Raw genomic sequence first — 18,065 nt, forward strand, 5'->3', positions numbered from 1 at the left:
TCTGCTCTAATAAAGTGATAGAGTAAAGTTAGCATGCGCCTTTCAATCTTGACCACTACTATTGTAGCCCACAACTACAGCTAAACTTTCAGATATCTTAGCAGTTTGAGATGGGTCAGATGGGAAGGTGGGGGGGGAGGAAAGCTCTACCTACATAAGCTCTTCCAAGCTCTACCTACATAAGTCTAGGAAGAAAGAATGTAGGCCATTCCTATAGAATGGGGAGGGGTGGTATATACTGGAAAGCAGTGACTCTGGGGAGTAGGGGAGGCGATTTTTACCTGTGTTTATAGCATTGGTGAGACAAATACTGGAAAGCTCAGTCCGGTTCTGCTGTCAACATTTTTAAAAGGGGTTTGAAAAATTGAAGATGGTGCAGGAAAGACCCACGGAAATGATTCAAAGATGTGAGAAAATGTCTTGCAGTGAGAGACTTAAATTTCTCTGTTTAGCTTATCAAAAAGATAGAGGTGTCTTGATTACAACGTATAAGTGCCTTTTAATGAGGACAAAATACCAGGTACTAAAGGGATATTTAATCTATCAGAGGAAAGGTATACCAAGAACCAATGGCTGAAAGTTAAAGCAGAAAAATTCAAATTGGAAATCTATGCAGAAAATTTAATAGTGTTTTAACCATTGGAACAAACTATAAACATAAAGTAATGGATTCTCCATCTCTTGATATCTTCAAGACTGAATGTTTTCCGGAAGATATGCTTTAGCCAAATACGAGTTATTGGACATAATGCAAGGATAACTCGATGAAATTATATGAACTGTGTTATATAGGAGGTCAGACTAGATGATCTAATAGTTCCTTCTGGCTTTAAACTCTGTGAATGTATGAATAATTGCTGCTGATCAACATATGATTTTGTGTGGTCTCTGAGCTCCTTGAGTTTGGCTTCACTTGAATGTGCTCATTGTCTTGTTTACTGGGCTCCTTCTTGACTGACTGGTGTGCAGGTGATGAAGCTCAGGCGAACACCATCTGCTTGTGCACCAGAATAGACATAACTTCCAGTAAATTGTGGAAAATCTGATTTTCCCCCCCCCCCAATTCTTTTTTACATGAGGCATGAAATAGTTATTGTTAACATTTCACTGAGATGAATGAGGCAGTTCACAAGTCTTGTTGCTATTGTTCCTGGCCCAGATAAAGAATAGCTGGTCCTAGGTCAGTAATAGGTTTTAAAAATCTAATAGCTCACAGTTGATTAGGATTGGAAGCCTTATACTCCTGAAAAAGGAGATCTTTCCAGTTTTTTAATAGAACACAGGTATCTATGGCCACTATTTTAACATTGTTGTCTTTATGTTTAGTTGCTTTAGGATAACTTTAGTAGTAGTGTGTTTGGTTTTTTTGTTTTTTTTTATATATAGATATTCCTACGAGGTCCATACAACAGGATTTATGGTCTATAGGGGAGCCCAGAGGGATACAAAAGAATCTCAATTGCATTTTAAAACTCTAACATTTCTAAAATAGCTTTTATGTAAAATAAGTCATGCATACAGAATAGATGTTGATGAGTTATACAGAGATGTTGATAGGAGTTTGAGAACATCCTTCCACAATCTATAAAAATAAATTAATGGCGATATCCTATCACCTAGAACTGGAAGGGACCTTGAAAGGTCATCAAGTCCAGCCCCCTACCTTCGCTAACAGGACCAAATACTGATTTTGCCCCAGATCCCTAAGTGGCCTTCTCAAGGATTGAACTCACAACCCTGGATTTAGTAGACCAATGCTCAAACCACTGAGCTATTCCTTCCCCCTCTAGTATTAAGGCAGAGAGTTTAGAAGGTGTCAAGGTTTCTCCCCCACTCTGAACTTTAAGGTACAGATGTGGGGACCTGCATGGACACTTCTAAGCTTAATTACTAGCTTAGATCTGGTAACACTGCCACCATCCAGAAATTTCAGTGTCTGGATTACTTTCTGTCCCCCCAAAACCTTCCCCTCCCTGGCAGCCTTGAGAGGCTTTTTCACCAAGTTCCTGGTGAACACCGATCCAACCCCTTGGATCTTAACACAAGGAGAATTTAACCATCCCCCCTCCCTTCCCCCACCAATTCCTTGTGAGTCTAGATCCAATCCCCTTGGATCTTAACACAAGGAAAAAATCAATCAGGTTCTTAAAAAGAAAGCTTTTAATTAAAGAAAGAAAGGTAAAAATTATCTCTGTAAAATCAGGATGGAAAATACTTTACAGGATAATCAGATTCATATAGCCCAGAGGAACCCCCTCTAGCCTTAGGTTCAAAGTTACAGCAAACAGAGGTAAAATCCTCTCAGCAAAAAGGAATATTTACAAGTTGAGAAAACAAAAGAAAGACTAACACGCCTTGCCTGGCTATTACTTACAAGTTTGAAACATGAGAGACTGATTGATTCAGAAAGATTTGGAGAGCCTGGATTCATGTCTGGTCCCTCTTAGTCCCAAGAGCGAACAACCCCCAAACAAAGAGCACATACAAAAGACTTCCCTCCACCAAGATTTGAAAGTATCTTGTCCCCTTATTGGTCCTCTGGTCAGGTGTCAGCCAGGTTTACTGAGCTTCTTAACCCTTTACAGGTAAAAGAGACATTAACCCGTAACTATCTGTTTATGACAGAAGTATTAAAAAAAATCTACAATGTTCTCCTCTGTCCCTCCTCCCTCCCTTCCCCCCCCACCCCAGCAATGGTTAAATTTTCAGTTGAACTGAAACTAGAGATGGGAGGGAACATTTCCTCTCCTCCCCACCCGCCCCCCGAAAATTTCCAAGATTTCAAAAAATCTGTCACACCAGGATGAAACCTGGGGTGTGGGAGACCTAGGTTCAAGTCCCTCCAAATCAGACACAACAGGGACTTGAACCCAGGCAAGTGTCTTAACCACTTGGGCTGTTGGCTATTCTGCGATCTCTTTCTTGATGGAACTTTTGTTGAGAAATTGAAGCATTCCCACAAAATAATTGTTTTTGAGGAATCATCATTGTTCAGTGAAAAAAACATTTTGTTGCAACATTTCAACCTGCTCTCACTGTAACTGAATGAGAAGGGGATGAAATTATCTGTCCTTCTGTGTGTTTTGGATTCTCAGAGTTCTAACAAGTGTGCTTTTTCAGGTAATTTATGGACGTAGATCTAAAAAAACCATCTGAGTCATTACCTAATTTTTAGGGTGCCTGATGTAGTGATCACTTTTTCTCTTCATTATTACTTGTAGCACATTGGTATATTTTACTACTGATACATTGTTATAAAATTAGAAACCAATTTTATTTTAAAACAATGAAAACAAAGTACATTTTACATCGTGCCCTATAGGCAGACGTATATTTGAGAACAAATTCTGAAGACTGGACGCTCTCACTAAGACCAACAAAGAATCCTGTGGCACCTGATAGACTAACGGACGTTTTGGAGCATGAGCATCCGACGAAGTGGGTATTCACCCACGAAAGCTCATGCTCCAAAATGTCTGTTAGTCTATAAGGTGCCACAGGATTCTTAGTCTGGATCTGTAAAAGCAGCAAACACGGCTACCCCTCTGATACCTCACTAAGACCCCCAGTCCTGCAAAGATTTAACTATTCCTGTATAATTTAGAAGTAACTATTCCTATATAATTTAGCTATTCTGGTCAGTTTTCCCCCATGCATGCAAAGCCTGAGGTAGTACGTGTCTTCCCCCCCCCATTGATTTCAATGAATGTAGAGAGTCAAGGTGAGTGAGGTAATATCTTTTATTGGATCAACTTCTGTTCATGAAAGAGACAAGCTTTCAAGCTACATAGAGATTTTCTTCAGGTCTGATCCCAGATGCCCATTTATAAGTGTATATAGTGACATAACATCCTCAACTCTCACTGCTTTTTATTATGATCTCTCTGGTTTTGTTGTTTTATTTTATTTTGGTTTGGTTTTTTGTCTAGAGCTTCAAATTCAGAGCACCTAAGGAATAAATTGGGATTTGATGCTAACTGTCCTGAAAATTTATGTAAATTAAATAGAAAAGATGTTTTTCTTACATGCTTATGTAAATTCATAACTAAATTTGAACTGTTTGGAGAGCAGAAGAAAGCATAAATATATAGCTGAGATTCTGATGTCAGCACTTCATTGATTTAAAGCATACCACTGAAAGGTAAGTTTATTTCTACAATTTTGAGTGGTTTGGACACTAAACAGAATTTGGCACCCCATTTAGGAGTATTACAGTACACACATTTTAATCGTGTATGTTGAGCTGAAGCTCACCTTTTAAACTGAGTCCACAGTACTAGAGAGCAAATACTTTCCAGGTTAGTGAAACGGAACATTGTGCTCTTCTAAAACTAATGATTATACATGATTTGCTAGTCTATCAGCCTTTCACTTGAGTATCCACTCTGTGTGATTGAGGAGACAAATTATATTCACACCCCCGATCTGAAATAATTAGCTGCTAATTTGTAGAGTTCACCATTACCACAAAAGACTCTTTATCAGGTTAAAGTTCACAAGCAAACTGGTTTGCACTTCTACATCTTCCTTCACGATAAAGCTTAAAATACTGCATTTGAGATTTTCTGGTGGAAGTTATTTTGTAGAAATTTTGCATTTTATACCCTGAAATATGGTAGAGCAGTCAGCTCTCCAAACAAATGTATTTGTCTGAGGTTTGAGCTAGAACAATTGTGAAATACGAGATAAATACGTTGCATTTATTAACTGTTAACACTGCTGTTGACCCTATGCTAGCTACACTCATGTAGTCATAGTTTGGTCCACACCCCACCCCCACCCCCTGCCGTAAGGATCCTGTATAGGCCTTTCCTATACAGTATTAGAATGTTTCCACCAGTCGAAACAATGTTGAAAATTGTAGTTTAATGTAGCTCAGAGAGTTACAGGCATTTTTAGCATACTGTAGTCAAATATTATATGCACATAAATATTTGAGTGACATTGAGTCAAAAACTAAAGGCAGGCACACTGAGGGGGAGCGGGTGTTCAAGGTGGGGGGAATCCTGCATTTTTTTTCTTTTCTGAAACACCCTTCCCCCCCACCTCCTTGTTCAAAATCTTTCTATTCATATCCCTGAAAACTGGTAGAACCTTGCTTAGCAACCTTGCTTATAGTTAGCTGTCCCTAGGGGTGGGCAAACTTTGTGGCCTGAGGGCCACATCTGGGTATGGAAATTGTATGGCAGGCCATGAATGCTCACAAAATTGGGGGTTGGGGTCGGGGGGGGGGTGCGGGCTCTGGGGTGGGAGTGCAGGAAGGTGCTCTGGGCTGGGACTGAGGGGTTTGGAGGATGGGAGGGGGATCAGGGTTGGGGCATGGGAGGGGGTCAGGGGCACAGGCTCCTGGCAGCGCTTACCTCAAGCAGCTCCTGGAAGCAGCAGCATGTCCCCACTCTGCCTCATATGTGGAGGCACAGCCAGGTGGCTCTCCGTGCTGCCCCATCTGCAGGCGTCTCCCCTGCAGCTCCCATTGGCCTCAGTTCCTAGCCAATGGGAGCTGTGGGGGTGACACTTGGGGCAGAGGCAGCATGCAGAGCCCCCTGGCTGCCCCTATGTGTAGGAGCCGGAGTTGGAACATGCCACTGCTTCCGGGAGCTATTGGGCGCCATGGCATGTGCAGAGCAGGGCAAGTCCCGGACCCTGCTACCCAGCGGGAGCTCGAGGGCCAGATTAAAATATATTAAGGGCCGGATGTGGCCCCCGGGCCGTAGTTTGCCCACCCCTGCCCTAGCGTGATTTCATACCTTCTGGTGTGATAGTCTCTCACTGTGCCTGGTCACATGCCACGTGAGGCACATTGCACATATGCTAGAGATATATGCCTAAAATCCAAGTGGAATTTCAATAACTTATTGGCCGGACTGGCTTTTCGAGTGTTTCCAACAGATACACAATGTTTCTTATTCTTGAGATTTATGGGCTTTCTAATTAGGAGGAGCTATATTTATGTTTTAGGTTGGGATACCAGGATGGATAAATGGACAGATGCTAGTTTCTCTAGAGGATTGAAGGTGACTTTACATTAGAGGTCTCTCCCAACATCTCCAGAATTAAACCAGTTTGCCTGAAATTTCATGTATCTGATTTTAGCTCAACATACAGGTTTTTTTCCTGCCATATCTAAAGCAAATCTTATATAGAGTTTTGGGGAATTATTAGTGTTCAAAGATTAGGATAATGTTGAAAAAGTGAGATTACCTTAAGCGTGTTTGGTTTCTCATAACTCCAAACTAACTTGGTATATAGGGACTCCCAACTTGTTTTTAATCTTTTTTGCTTTTCATGAGAACTTGTGATCATGTTTAGTTTGTGGGTGGAATTTAGTTCTTTAAAAGTTCCCATTGATGTTGAGCTACTGTGTCGTGTATGCACATAAAGTATTTATGTCTGAGTCTAAAGACTGCTGCTAAACAAATCTACTAACTCCATTTGGTTTACTATTCTCATAATGGAAGAAGTGGAGAGCTATGTATAAGGAAAGAATGGGCCCAATGTGAAGACTGGGAAATTAAGATGTTTAATATTTTTTTTAAATACTTGAAGTTGGATTTTCCTTTTAATCCATGAACAGAAACCCTTAAGAGGATGTGGAACATTGTATTCTAGCCTGAAAGTTCAGTAACTTGAGACAAGATTTTGTTTCAACCCCATATCTTTTTTGTTTTTATTGTCCTTTTGATTTTAGTACTACAAAACAAGGAGCAACGTTTAGTAATCAGCTTGACCAAATCTTTTTGATACAGAAGTTTTCATGGTTTTTTTTTTTAATGTAGCTTTAGACACCAGTAGTAGAGGATGTTGAAGTATCAACTTCTAGAACATCAGAAGTGGCAGCATGACGATCAGCAATGATCACTATGAAATCACTATTTGTTAAATGATCCTTGTTTATGACGGGGAACAAATGAAACTTGAGGTGAAAATAATTTAATTACATGACTATTCCAAATGAGGGAAGAAAATAAATTAAAGTGGAAGTTCAGGTATATGTAACTTAAGTCCAGGAAATGTACTTAGATTTTTTTCCTTAGCCCTGGAGTGCTGCACTACAGTGTATTCATAAAATACCTAGGGTCAGAAATAAGAGTTTTAGTCTCAGACTAGCATGTTTGTATTTTGGCAAAGGGGACTGCTTTCTTGCTGTTTCTAGCATGCTGTCGACCAAGCCAGTCTTTGGATGTAGTGCTGACTTTGGAACTAGAAGAAATTGCTTTATCAGATGCTGTCTGAACAGTGAGGTAAGGCACAATTTAAAATGAGTCGGAAGTGAGGAATCCAAAGTGGGACTAACTGGGTAATGTTAACTGTTTTCTTAAAGCAAAGGTTCAATAACAGTGCATTGTTTCTTCCACGATTATGAAAAGGAAACTGAGATCTGCATATTGTTTGTTCTGCATGATGCCGGTAGCAACGTATTACTGTTGTTGGGATGAAATGTTAAATTACTGAAGAAATACATGATTTAGTACTGTATAAACTAATTTTGGTTCCATTTGCATTTTGTTCACTTTTGTAATCTAATTGGAAAGTTAAACTCAGTAGTTATTATACAGACCTCGCTTTGAAAGTTTAAAAAAAAGAATTCTAATCTTTGTTTTTGCATATGAGCTGGTATAACTCTGAAAAAACTGATGTTCACTTTTTAATATTTTGAATGCAAAATGTTGCTAATTGTAAAGGGCTTGACAGTCTGCTCATTAGAGGTGTTCTGGAAAGGAAACTTCTGGATAGTTGAATTCCATGAAAAATGTACAACCATTTAAAGCCTAATATGGCTTCCTAGATGAAGTGAGATCATATATCATTGACTGTTAATTTCACTTGTACCACTTTATGAAATAAACAGGGCTGCTTTAAAATCATAGAAACATTCCACTACAAGGCTATTCCTGTTCTTTCTTGTCATGGAAACACATCCTTTAAATGTGTAACAGGCAGGTGCCATGTCACCTTTCATTCACAAGGTTTATAGGACCATTGGACAAAACCTCACTCCCCAAATTGGGTATATGAACACTGTATGTGTGCTTAATAAGTCAGAGTTTCGTGTGTGGTCTAATACTCGTTTAAATGAAGAGAGGAGGAGGGGGAGAGAGAGATTAAACTAAAAAATAGATAACTATCAGATACCAGTCCGAAGATCTATGGATGATAGGGTTTGACAAACATATTTGCCATGCTTAAATTGTCATTAATGTAGTGCCTCACTTATCTTATTATATAGTACTTCTGAAAGAGGTACTTGTGTAGATGAAGGTAAAGGGGAAATATTGCAGTCCTAGATTGCTGTGGGCACTGTCTAAACATGGAAGTTTTTCAGTGTAACTTAGTTTAATGCTTTCTCGCTCTCCTATTATAAGTGTGCCTTTTTCAGTTTAGCTTGTCTCTCCGTCTCTTGGGAAGTGGGGTTAAGCTAACCTGAAAAAAGTATTTTTATACTCTGCCAGAATAAGAGTCTCCATATAGAAAAATTATACTGGTATAACTGATAAAACTTTCCAACAAAGACAAGGCCATACAGAGGTCCTCTTCCATGTCTGTCAATGAGACACTCCACTTTTTCAGGAATTTATGAATTTTTTTTCTCTGACAGTGAGGCTTTTTCATTAAGATGGGGCCTGGGTGTTTCTTAAATCACTAACAAGTATCTGACATTTAAGTTTTTAATAATTGTACTACAATGAAGGGGTAAAGTTCAACAGTTCTCGTAGTACACCTCTTCCCCGATATAACACGAATTCTGATCTAACACGGTAAAGCAGTGCTCCAGGGGGGCGGGGCTGCGCACTCCAGTGGATCAAAGCAAGTTCAATATAACATGGTAAGATTTTTTTGGCTCCCGAGGACAGTGTTATATCGAGGTAGAGGTGTAGTGCTTATGATGATGATGCTATTTAAATCTTGTTAACTTTAGAAACACAGAGAACAGTAACTTTTTGGTTCTATTCCTTAGATTAGTGGATGGTGGGGATTCTTTTTGTTTTTTTCCCAATAAATGACTACTTGGGTTTCTATTTTTAAATATAAATCCAGGACTGAGACCTTGTTTTTCTTTGGAATATTCCTGATTCAGCAATTGGGAGGATTCACAACCATACAGGGTTTGTAAGTTTTGCAAAGCGAAGTAATTCCGACATATCTTCGCCTACATTTAAGGGTCAGTACAAATGCATCTACCCTGACTGCTGACCGTCTGTTTCTCCATCAGAGGTATTTCCAAGTATAGACAAGGCCTCACTCTCTCTGCATTGGTATGGAAATAAATACCACACAATTAATAATAAACGTTTTCTGTAAGGTCCAGAACTTACCATGAAATTTAATAGATGTTGCAGACTGTGTCAAGCCCTTAATTTTAACGTTCTAATTTTGCATATGCAGTATAATTATTTTATGATTTTGTTGCATTCACTAGGTTTGCTGGGATGGGTAATCTTCTTAAGGTCCTTACCAGGGAAATTGAAAACTATCCACATTTTTTCCTGGATTTTGAAAGTAAGTTCAAAAAATTACAAGACAATGAGAATCTTTTTTCATGACTTAAAAGCTGGTTAAGAGAACTTTTTAATGATCAAATATAGTGGCAAGTTTCCAGCAGAATCAGAATATCCAAATCGATATCTCCAAGATGATTCATTCACTCAGGATGCCTGTTCCCTTTCTTTTCTGTTTTTCAGTAACCAAAAGTGAAAGCTTTTGAAAAGTACTCACTTGCACAGAACTTGATCGGGGGCAAATTTTTTCCTTGACTTTGAAAGTGAGCAAAACTTTTTGCCTGGCTTGCCGCCTTTATTCCTAATAATTTTTTCCTAATACTGTATGGATTTATGCATCATACAATATTTAAAAAGAGATTTGTAAACAAATTGATATATGCTTCTGTTTAATATTGAATTCCGATAAATATTTGTAAAATATTTTACTGTAAAATTGCTACAATCTTGTTGGGCAAAGAGGATAAATGTAAGAGTAAAGTCTTGTCTTGACTTCAATACACGTAGTATCAATCCTGAAAGTAGACACACAAATACTAATGTTTTTGATGAAAGGCCTTGATTTCCTTAAACTTTTTTTAAGAATCATTTTTTAGATAAACATCATTTTATTTTGTCACTTCATCATATAAAATTTTTTTTAAATAAATACCAAATATATCAATAACTGCAACATAAATTGTTCAAATGGCACTTTTCTTTGCATTGTTCAATACTGAATAAACTGGGCAATTTTTATAACTTATGGAAATGTGGTCTGTATATATGCTTTATTGCATCTCTGTCACATGTTTGTCAGCTTACAAAATGTAATGTGTTGCATGCTAATTTTCTAAACACATCTGTACCTTGATGCAAGATAATTCATTTTTTACTGGTTAGTTGTGCATGTATTCTAGACGTTCTCTTGAAAACTGGCCATCAAATTTTTAAACATAGATTGAATCTCAATTCTGCTACTTACATGAAATGCCTTTTTAAATGATACCAATGCATGTTGGCATGGCTTTTTTCTTAGAGTATTTAAATACCTTAATTAAACAATGGTTCTGGCAGAAATAATTAATTACAGACTTCTTTCAAATTCTTTTGGAAGAATGACAAGGAGAATTTCAGTCTGAGTCCAAATTTGTACTTGTCTTAAAATACTCGAAGAATTTGATACCCAACTGTTTTCTAAAGTCATATTTTTAAAAGATTGGATCCACTTTAAAAAAAATCTAGTCATTTTTAATTCTTAACAGAAAAACAATGGCATTATTTACACACTCAGGTCAGCATGTTCTTAAATCAATGACTGTTCAAGAAACCACTAGAGCATGCTTTCCTGAATTGAGATTACAGCTTGGAAATAGTGTTATGTGGATATATAACAATTTCCCCTCCCAGATCTTAATTTACTAGGTTATGAAGAATCATGCTGATACCATCCTTCTCTCTCTTGTCCAGATAATATGAATGTGTTTTATTGTAAAACTGGGGTGTCAAACCTTTGTCCCAAACATTGTAATCTGGTCTATCAAACTTTAGAGTGTTCTAATTGAGCTCTACACCTGCCTCTGTGCTTTTACAAAGGCCTCTTCCTGCCTTGGGGATGCACTGTTTAATCAGTACCATCATATCATGGATTGAAAAAAAGGTACTTCTGCCAGAACTGCAGACTTGGCAGGAGACAGGTGGTCTGGCTGTAGGAGTCCTTGAAGGAAGAAATATCTAATTTTAAAATCTTGGCTCTGGAACTGGATTTTCCTGAAGTATGCTGCCAACAAGAAATGGAGTGGGGTAATGCAGAGAACACCCGCTCCCCAAGGACAGTGACAAGTAATTATTATAGGCACATACATACACTTGTCTGGCACTCCCAACTGTGGAGGAACAAAAGTGCCTACAAATTTAAATTAGTTGATACTGCTGAATGAAAGGTTAAAAATGTTGTGATTTTGTTATTACTTTTAAAGGTACTACATGATTGAATTGGGCCAAGTCTAAAACTTATAAAATAAATACACCAGAAGATTCCCTTAGCTGCATGCTTGAATGAACTTTACATTTACCCCATTACAGCATAAAAAAGAGGCTCTTAAACTAATGTGCTTGCATAAGAATGTACTTGGATTCTTGCTGGACTTGTTTTCTAACTTCTTGTATACTTAAGGTTTCTAGTTTTAGGTTTAAGTCAATTAAAATGCCACCAAAGCTGACACTTCAGAAGGCTTTTCTAAAATACACACTAACCAATGCCCTCCCCCAACTTACTTTTTTTGCATTGTTGAATTTTCTTTGAGGGGGCTAGGCATACTGTACAGTTACTGGGAACTCATCCACCATACTTCTGGACTTGGGAGTTGGCCAGTTTATTTTGATATACAGTGAAACAAGATACTATCCTTAATGGGAACCTCCTCACTTTAGAGACTACCCTAAGGAATTCCCAAATGTATGCCCTGATCCTGCAAGCACTTTGCTCATATTTAAGTCTGAGTAATCCAGTCAGTTCTATGGGACTTCTCACATAGTGGTAAACACATGCATAAGTGGTGGAGGATTGGGGCTATATTGAGCATAATTCTGTTCCATGTTCGTTAAAAGACCACCTCTGTTCTGCAGCCAATTGTTGGTGGTCCCTTACATGATTAAAACTGTCTTCACTGTGTTTCAATAATAAGATAATTTTCACTCAAAAAACTAATTTGCCGAAACAGGAAAAAAATAGAACTATCAAACTAAAACACGCACACCTTTTATAGCTTCTGTGCCCCATTACTCCTCATTTATATAGGGACATCTTTTCAATTGTATCTTTACATTTTATTAGGATATAATATATATTATAGCTATTCTTCAACAATATATTTTTACATCTGAAAACAGTTGAGTTCAATCATCTTTCAGCTTCTTATGAAGTTGACATGTTTATTTTAGGACTGTCTCTCAGAACTCTCCACACTTGATTGTGTGACACACACAGGCTTTGTGTCACAGACCTCCCTGTTTATCACGGGTGCACAATAGCCAAGCGATGTGTCCGAATGGTTTGGAGATAGGGGATGCATACAGTGTATGTTCTTGGTTTTAGATTTATAGTTCTTAAAGTGAGATTGTTTTGTAGCAATTAAACAATAAAAACAATTTGCACCTCGAGTGCTGTCCTACATATCTGGTATGTATCTTTAAAAGTGCTGAGACTTTAATGAATCTGCTTTAGAGCTTATGATGAGAACCAGTAGGGAAGGGCTAATAAACATTAGATCTTTGTTACTCTCATGTTACTCTAAATGTATCAACTGAAATCATAAACCCAAACCAGCTCTGTGTTCCTCAAGCTTAGGTAATCATCTAAGTCCAGAGAAGTCAAGTAGTATACTGTAATGACATGTCTGATTTACTGCACTCTTAGTCAATATTAGTTTCATTTGGGACAACTGCCTTTGGTAAAGTTATTTTATTTTGTGATTGTATTGTCCCCAGATTGGAATTTCTGGCATGACAGTGTTTTCCCTGACTCCAAGGCTTTGTATTGTCTTGATAGCCTATGGTTTGATGACCTTCAATAATTGATAATATTGGCAGATTCCTCAATGCATTTATCCCTTCCTGACATTATTTCTTACCTGGCTTGAGCCAGTTGCTCTTCATCCATGTCCTAATCTTTCTAGGCACTGGGACATGTAGGTGATGTCAGGGCCTGCCTCCTCAGAGAGGAAATAGACAGCTGAGTGTCACCAGCATCAGAGGTTCTGGTGTTCTTTCCTCTTCAATATCTGCATAACAGAGCTTGGAGAAATTGAGTGCATATTGAGCCTTGCAGCACTCCCTATGCTAGTGCATTGGTGACCAGGAGTAAAGGCCAATCATGATCCCCTGGGCCCTGTTTGATAGAATGAATGAAACCAGTAGCATGTTGTCCCATTTTGCTTCTGCAAGATTTTGTATATGTGTCATCGACACAATATGATAAGCAGTACCAAAGTCTTCAAAAAATTGAAGTACTATTACCATATGACCTTCCCCTGCCCCCCAAACTTCTCAGTGGGTTTGGGTAAACAATGAGTACCAGCAGAACTATTTTGATGCCATATCTTGATATCTGACAGCTGATTATGATGACTTCAGGGATGCTGGCAGAGAATAAATACTAATGGAGCTTGGGTGTTACCACTGTCTCAATTATCTTGCCAAGAAAAGGAGGCTGAGGGTAATGCAGACAAGGGTACAAGAAATGTATGACAAATCAGGATACTTTCAAATTGGTAAGATACACTCATGCTAAAAGCCAAATCCTACTCCATACATTCTATAATGGAGTGCAAATGGCAGTCTCTAATACATTTGGAACCTTCATATATTAATGCTCTCAAATATTATGGAGGAGTCCATCTTTCAGGTAGCATTGAGCTTTTCACTTAAAGCAGGACTAAATTTGCTGTTTCACATATTAATGATTGAATTCAGTCTCAAAATTTACTTCTCCCCTGAACAATAGTGTTACATTTTATGGAATATTTTCTGGATAAAATACTTGCCAACTTCTCTAGAGATTTTTTTTAAACAGCCATCTATGAAATTTTAGCCCTAAGTACGTCTGATATTTCTTGTTAACTATAGCTACACAATCACAGTCAGTACAAACTGCAGAGTTCACATACGTTCTACACCAGTGTCTTTTCTCAGGCACAGGCCACCACTACAATTTAAAATACAAACAAATTAAAGGAAGTTATTCATCAAAATAATCTTTATTTCCACCAAAAGAAGCAGGTGGAACTATCCCACTGTAGGATTACTTCTGTTTTCAGACATTTTCTTCTTAGCCCAGCTGCTTGGCCTGTCTCCCTGCACCCTATCTCCACTCCTCAGAATTCCCTAGCCTGATCATGCAGATGTAGACTGAGCTGTGGAATGCTGAAAGTAGAATGGCATATATGTAGTATTACTTGATAGGGCTGCTCCCCCAGCTGTGCTGCTTAATTTGTCCCCTATCTCTGCTTTAAGATGATGTGGCATCTTTTGGCATGGCTGAGTAGTCCTGCCTGTAAACAGACTCAAGCCAACCACTACCTTAGCCTTTCTCTAGCTCCCTGGCCCACTCATTCCAGGCCCCTGACAGATGTCATTGCTTCCATCAATGGATGTCCGCATGTGACACATCTGCTTGGTTCCAAAAGACTGAAGCCTCTCTCTTGCAAACTACAAGTGGATCCCAAGAAAAAAATTGTCTCAGTTTAGGTGATGACCTGCAGTGAACACTGTTTTTGTAAGAATCTCTTCCCTCTCTGCTCACTGTTGGATGGTGTAAAAGATCAGGTTGAGAGGGAGACTTGCAAATTAATGCACCTGAAGAGCAGAGCTTAATAGTTCAGCTCCTGAGGATGCTCTTCCCTCTGTTGGACTTCCTGTGGCTTGCTGAAGAGGAGTCCCAATGTGACAAACCTGAGCATGTTAGCTGCACCCTGCAAAGGTGGGGAGGCATTAGTTGTATGGGTGAAGACCACCACTAGAACATGGCTGGAGGTTAAACAATCTTGGACTAAACACACAGCCACTCCCAATTATGCTATTAGAAAATGGGCTGAAGTCCAGGGGTGAGGGTGAATCAAGACATGGGTTGAGGACAGATGGGTGAGCTGAGATTGTGTAAGGATGTAGGTGAGCAGCGAAGCATGCGGACAGGGAAGAGGGTGTATGGAGGCAAGAGGTTCTCCTGTGCTGAGGCATCAGTGAATGAAGGGCTCTGTAGAGTGTCTAGAAAGCAGCACATGGAGAGCTCTTGATATGCCAGTGCCTCAGTGCAGGCATACTTTATGGACATAACATGTTGTTACAGGTATTTCTGCTAACAATATTTTAATCTGGTCCAGGTCTGAGTTCATGTTTTGTATGAGTGCTCTCAAATCATTGGGTGTGTGCATTACGAGTGGCTATTATAATTGAAAGAGTTTGTTGTATAGCTGTGGAGTTTGTTGTGCAGTGAATTTTGTGTGTGTTGGAAGACCTGGGAATTAAGGATGGTTAGATGTGACTATTTGCTTAATTGATGATTTCCTTTATTACTTTTAAGCTGTTGTGTTAATGTTCAAAAGCACATCATCTCTGTTGGTTAAAATTTTTGTTGACACCAGAAGTGTACACAGGTTTCAGAAAATATGCACATATATCTAGGTAAATAAGGACAAGTTGGTTACTTATGTTAATTTTCTCAGGGCTGCAAAGATTCCTTTCTTGTTCAGCCAAACACTTATGACATGAAACATTTAAATCAAGTCAGTATTGATTATCTCAGTTCATTCAGTATCAAATACAATGTATAAAATAGGTCAAATTAGCTATCAGCTTTCTTAAACGTTTTATATTCTTCTTACCAGATTCATTGATGAATCTTGGATAAATTTAAAGGAAAGATAATCTGCATGTATGTATTTACAGGGATTTATTCCAAGCACATATCACCTGTGGGTCAGGGCAGCTAGATATCTACAAAGGGATGCTTCTGGTTAAAAGGGGCAGGGTTTTTAGCTCAGTGCATTCCTTCTTCGGGTTATGTTTTCCTTACAATAATCAAAATGAAGTCCAACTGAGGCAAAAAATGTTATTTCAACCCTTGCATAATGGAGGAATAATTTCTGTTCAGTAGCTTCCTTGGGTGTGAAGTTAATGTGCAGACAAATATACAGCACTCTGATTTGGGAAAGCACTCTGGAGAATGTTACTTTTTTTTAAAAAAAATGGTGTTTGAGGACAGCAAATTCTGTTTACTGCATTTTGTGACTTAGCAGGACACTGTACACTTTTTCTTCATAACTACATGCTGAAATTTCAAAATGTAATCTCTGCATTAACTCAGAAATATATATCTTGCAATTCTTTACTAGCCTTGGGATATGTCAGCTGAAGAGGGGATGGATATGAGAGATGACATATCACTTCCTGTCATGGATACAAAATGTCACACTGGATTGCAATCCCTAATGATTTCTTTGGCAAACCAATCTTTTTTAAAGTAAATATAACTATGACCCACATGATTGCCCCACCCTCTCCACTTCTAAACAAAGGTTACATGTGCAAATATTGGTCACAAGTGGTGAGGAGACAGGGTAAGGGATCTGAGTGAGAAGAGAAGCCAAAGATCAGCATGGTTCTTTACTCTCCACCCTTCATGTGAACTGGCCATAGGTTGAGGTAGCTGGCTGTTGGGATGAGCTGCACTATCTTCTCCCAGCAAAGTAGCATGTTACATGTTTATTAAATGCTGATTCTCCATAGCTGTTATTACTGGGTTGACCAGTAATTCTATAATTTGATACAGATTAATAGCAGGACATCTTCACTTTAGGGTTTGAAAAATCCTACTATTTAATTTTCAATTAACAATACATAAGACTCCAGTCTACTTCCAACTGCTCTCTCTTTTCATCAGCTGAAGGCTCTCACTTTTTTCTCAAACATCTATCACCAGCATGTTCTTTTCATCTTTTTGTCCTTAGTGTTTCAAACACTTTTGACATAAAATTCTTGACTTGCTTACGAGGACTATTTGAAAAAATGAGCTGGGGACTCTTGAATATTTGTGTGAAAATTCACAGACACACTTTTTTAAATTCAAAATCTGTGAAATTTTGATTAGCTCTACTATTGGCTGAAAAATAGGTGAGAAGGATGAAAATCCTCTCAACTTTTTCTTTATCCAAATTTTGAAATTTCATCCATTTCAAAAATGTTGACCAGCTCCATTTTCTTACATTTCATCTATGGTGCTTAGGGATTTCGGGTACAGAAAAATCCTTTGCTTCTCTAATTTTTTTTCATGTAACCAGCTGTTACCAGTGTAGTTTTTCTTCTGGTGTTTTCCTGGATTATCTTGACAAGAAAGTATACTTCTGAGCTGGAGATGGAAGTAAGAGCTAAGGAGATAATACTTTAAAATTGCCATCATACTTTTCTGTAATATTGTCTTGCAAGAAAAGGGAGTTCTGCGTACACAGGAGTAGTTTTCCTGAGTTGGGAGGTATTGTGGTGATCAGTGCCATAAAAACCTAGACAAATTAAAAAAACAAACAAACAGAAAAAAGACCGGCAAAAATTAAAGCTGTTAATCACAGCACCTATCTCAATATAACAGCTGAGTACATTCAGTAACTTCCATCATCTTCTTTCACTCCAAACTTGAAACCAAATAGCAGTGCTCAAGACAGTCTCTCAAGCAAATGATATCCCACTTCAGGAAGCACATCTTATCTGCTAGGTGGGGGGGGTGGGGGTGGGGGGGAAAGAGAGGTAATTTCAAAAGCCCTTCTGTAAGAGTAGGATGCAGACCAGATTCATGTAATCACTTTGATAAAGGACTACCAGTATAATCTTACTTTACTTCCAACAATAAAACAAACGAGCATTCTTCTTGAAGCACGAGGCATTGGTGATGCAGGCATTTTCATTCAAACAGATTTGGAGTTGGATTGATTAGACACCTCCTATACTTCTTCCCCTTACTCCATCAAATTTTGCGTTAATAGAGTAAAGGATACAGAGACAGAATCTTAACTCCCAATTGGTCATGTGACTCTTAAGTAT

General features: G+C 38.4%; 1 protein-coding gene across 4 annotated transcripts in view; it reads left to right on the plus strand.

Moving 5' to 3' along the window:
• CYRIA (CYFIP related Rac1 interactor A) overlaps positions 1 to 18,065 on the plus strand; it is a 77,035-nt gene that overhangs the window by 40,190 nt on the left and 18,780 nt on the right. Inside the window, exons 1-3 of one of the 4 annotated variants that reach the window (XM_045011317.1) lie at positions 4,101 to 4,141; positions 7,154 to 7,241; positions 9,419 to 9,498. The exons of 1 other annotated variant lie outside the window; for it this stretch is intronic. In XM_045011317.1, the coding sequence (XP_044867252.1) occupies positions 9,429 to 9,498 (70 nt within the window). In that variant the 5' untranslated portion in view covers positions 4,101 to 4,141; positions 7,154 to 7,241; positions 9,419 to 9,428. Of the gene's footprint in view, positions 1 to 4,100; positions 4,142 to 7,153; positions 7,242 to 9,418; positions 9,499 to 18,065 lie in introns of those variants that run through there. 2 more of the 4 variants (XM_045011316.1, XM_045011315.1) reach the window with 2 other exon arrangements.

The sequence above is a fragment of the Mauremys mutica genome, chromosome 3 (genome assembly GCF_020497125.1).
Source record: "Mauremys mutica isolate MM-2020 ecotype Southern chromosome 3, ASM2049712v1, whole genome shotgun sequence".
Lineage (NCBI taxonomy): Eukaryota > Metazoa > Chordata > Testudines > Geoemydidae > Mauremys > Mauremys mutica.